The sequence below is a fragment of the Cyprinodon variegatus genome, unplaced genomic scaffold (assembly GCF_000732505.1).
Source record: "Cyprinodon variegatus isolate N-32 unplaced genomic scaffold, C_variegatus-1.0 Scaffold479, whole genome shotgun sequence".
NCBI classification, from domain to species: domain Eukaryota; kingdom Metazoa; phylum Chordata; class Actinopteri; order Cyprinodontiformes; family Cyprinodontidae; genus Cyprinodon; species Cyprinodon variegatus.
In genome coordinates this window covers 184,907-187,454 of record NW_015150932.1, presented here as the reverse complement: position 1 = coordinate 187,454, position 2,548 = coordinate 184,907, and the positions used below count along the sequence as shown (strand labels likewise).

At 43.9% G+C, this 2,548-nt stretch overlaps 1 protein-coding gene across 1 annotated transcript in view; it reads left to right on the top strand.

Moving 5' to 3' along the window:
- LOC107094341 (phosphatidylinositol transfer protein alpha isoform-like) overlaps window positions 1-2,548 on the top strand; it is a 16,209-nt gene that overhangs the window by 5,245 nt on the left and 8,416 nt on the right. Inside the window, exon 2 of the mRNA XM_015389896.1 lies at window positions 327-357. Within this exon, the coding sequence (XP_015245382.1) occupies window positions 327-357 (31 nt within the window). The remainder of the gene's footprint in view (window positions 1-326; window positions 358-2,548) is intronic.

The following is a 2,548-nucleotide window of genomic DNA, read 5'->3' as shown; positions in this document are numbered from 1 at the left end:
TAAAATAAGAAAACATAATTGCATTGTCTTATTTCAAGTGCATATTATTGAATTATTTTATTTTAAAAATAAAAATACTCATTCCATTGGCAAACTATCTCATTTATCTACTCAAATTAAGGATAGATGCACATTTTCTTATTTCTAGATGGGTTTTCCAGTGTAGATCAGGTGAGAAAGAAAGGTGCTGTAATGACTGCAGCTCCAGAACTAAACCATCCAGATATGACGTCTCTGCAGTTAATCTGTGCTTTTAATTGTGATGTCACCACTGTATCTGACGTGTTCACCAGTCTAATGATTGTTTTCCTCTCTCCCTCATGCAGCCGGATCGTCCTGCCCGTCTCAGTCGAGGAGGTACTCTTTGTTTTTTCCTTTTCTTATTTCTTTTATTATTTATCTGTGGAAGCAGCAGATTGTTGACCTGAACAGAGCGTCCATGTTTCACATTCTATGTGTCAGATTCCTGTTATCTGCAGGATGTTCTGCTTTTCCCGCTCAGAGATACTACAGCAGCCTTTTAGCTGATTTAGTCGTTTAACGTCTACAGATGAGGCTCAGTTAGAACCACGGCGAGTTAGAAACGTTCCTCACAGATTTTTAGAGAGAAGAGTTTTTTTTTGGTTTAATATAGATCTGAACTAGAAGTCCAACTTGTACTACAGCAGAGTGTAGAAAACTTTGACCTTAACCCTGAGATTTCAGATGCAGCAGAGCGTCTGACTGCAGCTCCAAGCTTAAAACAGGAAACGGAAATCAGCACTTTTCTCCTCAACCTTCCTGTTTGCTCCTGATAGTCTGGTTCTCTCCCCAACTGAACGAGTTTGCTCTTCCTTGCTGAGCGGCTGGAACCTCACACTGGTTGGATGGGGTCCCAGACTAAATGATGGCCGAACATCAGATTTATTGTGTTGTTTGGGTAACGATACAACAAAAAGAGACGGGTTTAAATTTTCTTTATCTAATTTCCTCTCATTTAATTAGACATAGACTGAGCTTTATTAATCCCTTGGGATTATTCCTTCAGGGAAATTCTGGTTCCAGTAGCTTCTATAGAGAATAAAGTGTTAAAGCAAGATGCCATTAGAGATAAAAATGCAACAGACAATATAAAAAGAGTGTGTATAGTACAAAAGAGCATAAAAACATTGTAATGTCCTGGAATATCTTTCCTTTAGATATAAAAACACCAGTAGAGAGTTTAGGGAAGCTACACAGTAACAGACTGGGATTACTGGACTGCAGAGATGGACTGACCTTAGAAATAAGTGAAAAATTAATTACGTGTTTTCACGTTTCACTGATTGTTTACATCCAGCATGTTTCAAACAGCAGAAAATGGTGAAATGTTGGATTTTACTTCAGTAAAAGATCTTAATTCCATTAATATATAAATAGTTTTTGTACCAATCAGTGCAGATACAGAAGCAACCGTTCAAAATATCCCAAAATATCCCCACTTTCCTTGGTTGGTCTTTGGTTGGCCCTTGGTTGGTCTTTGGTTGGTCCTCGGTTGGCCCTTGGTTGGACCTTGGTTGGTCCTCGGCTGGCCCTCGGCAGGCCCTCGGCAGGCCCTTGGTTGGCCCTCGGTTGGCCCTCGGTTGGCCCTCGGTTGGCCCTTGGTTGGTCCTTGGTTGGTCTTTGGTTGGTTCTTGGTTGGCCCCTGGATGAACGGGTCCCCCCCTTTGGAATGGGGGTCGTTTGGCTTCTCTGTTAGCCTGCAATGCCCCATGCCTGTCTGTGTCTCTGAAAGGGGGGTCGTTAGAGGGAATAGTCGGCCTGGCTGAATAGGTGAGGTCTTCTGTTCTCCTGTAAAGGTGTTGGCGCTGCCATGATAGAAGGCTGTAATATCTAATATTTAATATCTTCAAAGCCAAACTGATGATCTATCACCTGCTCGGCGATGGGAACAGACCCCATGCTTCCTGAGTTTGAGTCCAGAGGGACTAGATGAAGGGACCTGAGGAACCAGCTGATCTAATAGACACGGTTCTGTGTGTCAGATTAGACCCAAACCGGTTTAATCTGGAACCAGGGGTGGTTCCGAGTCGTTAACCGGGTCTGTAGAAACAAACGGCCGTTAACGGCTGTTTGTCCCAGATATTCAGCCGAGCCGGTTCTGCCCTTCCCTCTGCTGTAAGATGCACCCCTCCCGTTTGCTCTTTGTGTGATTTAATCCAGGTAACGAGCTCAACAGACTCTTGTCTTGTTTTTACTGCGTCAACAAAGCAGAAGCCAGGATTTCACTGAAGCTTTGCTGTGAGACCGGCTTTTCCTCTCCGCTGTGGGACGGCTGGGAGCCGTTGGTTCAACCCTGAGTTGAGCAACAGGGTTGGATGTTTAGAGGGGGGCGGGGGGGTAATCCACTGCTACCCATCAGCTTCCCATATTCGGCCCAGCCATGCTAGCTGGTTCCTGTTACATTAGCTTTGCTCCCTCTGACACAGGAGCTGTCCGTCTCATCTGAACAGTAAAAAAGTAGAACCTTCCTCTAGATCAGCTTTCATGTTTTCATGTTTAATAATGTATGATGATGCATCAGGGAAAT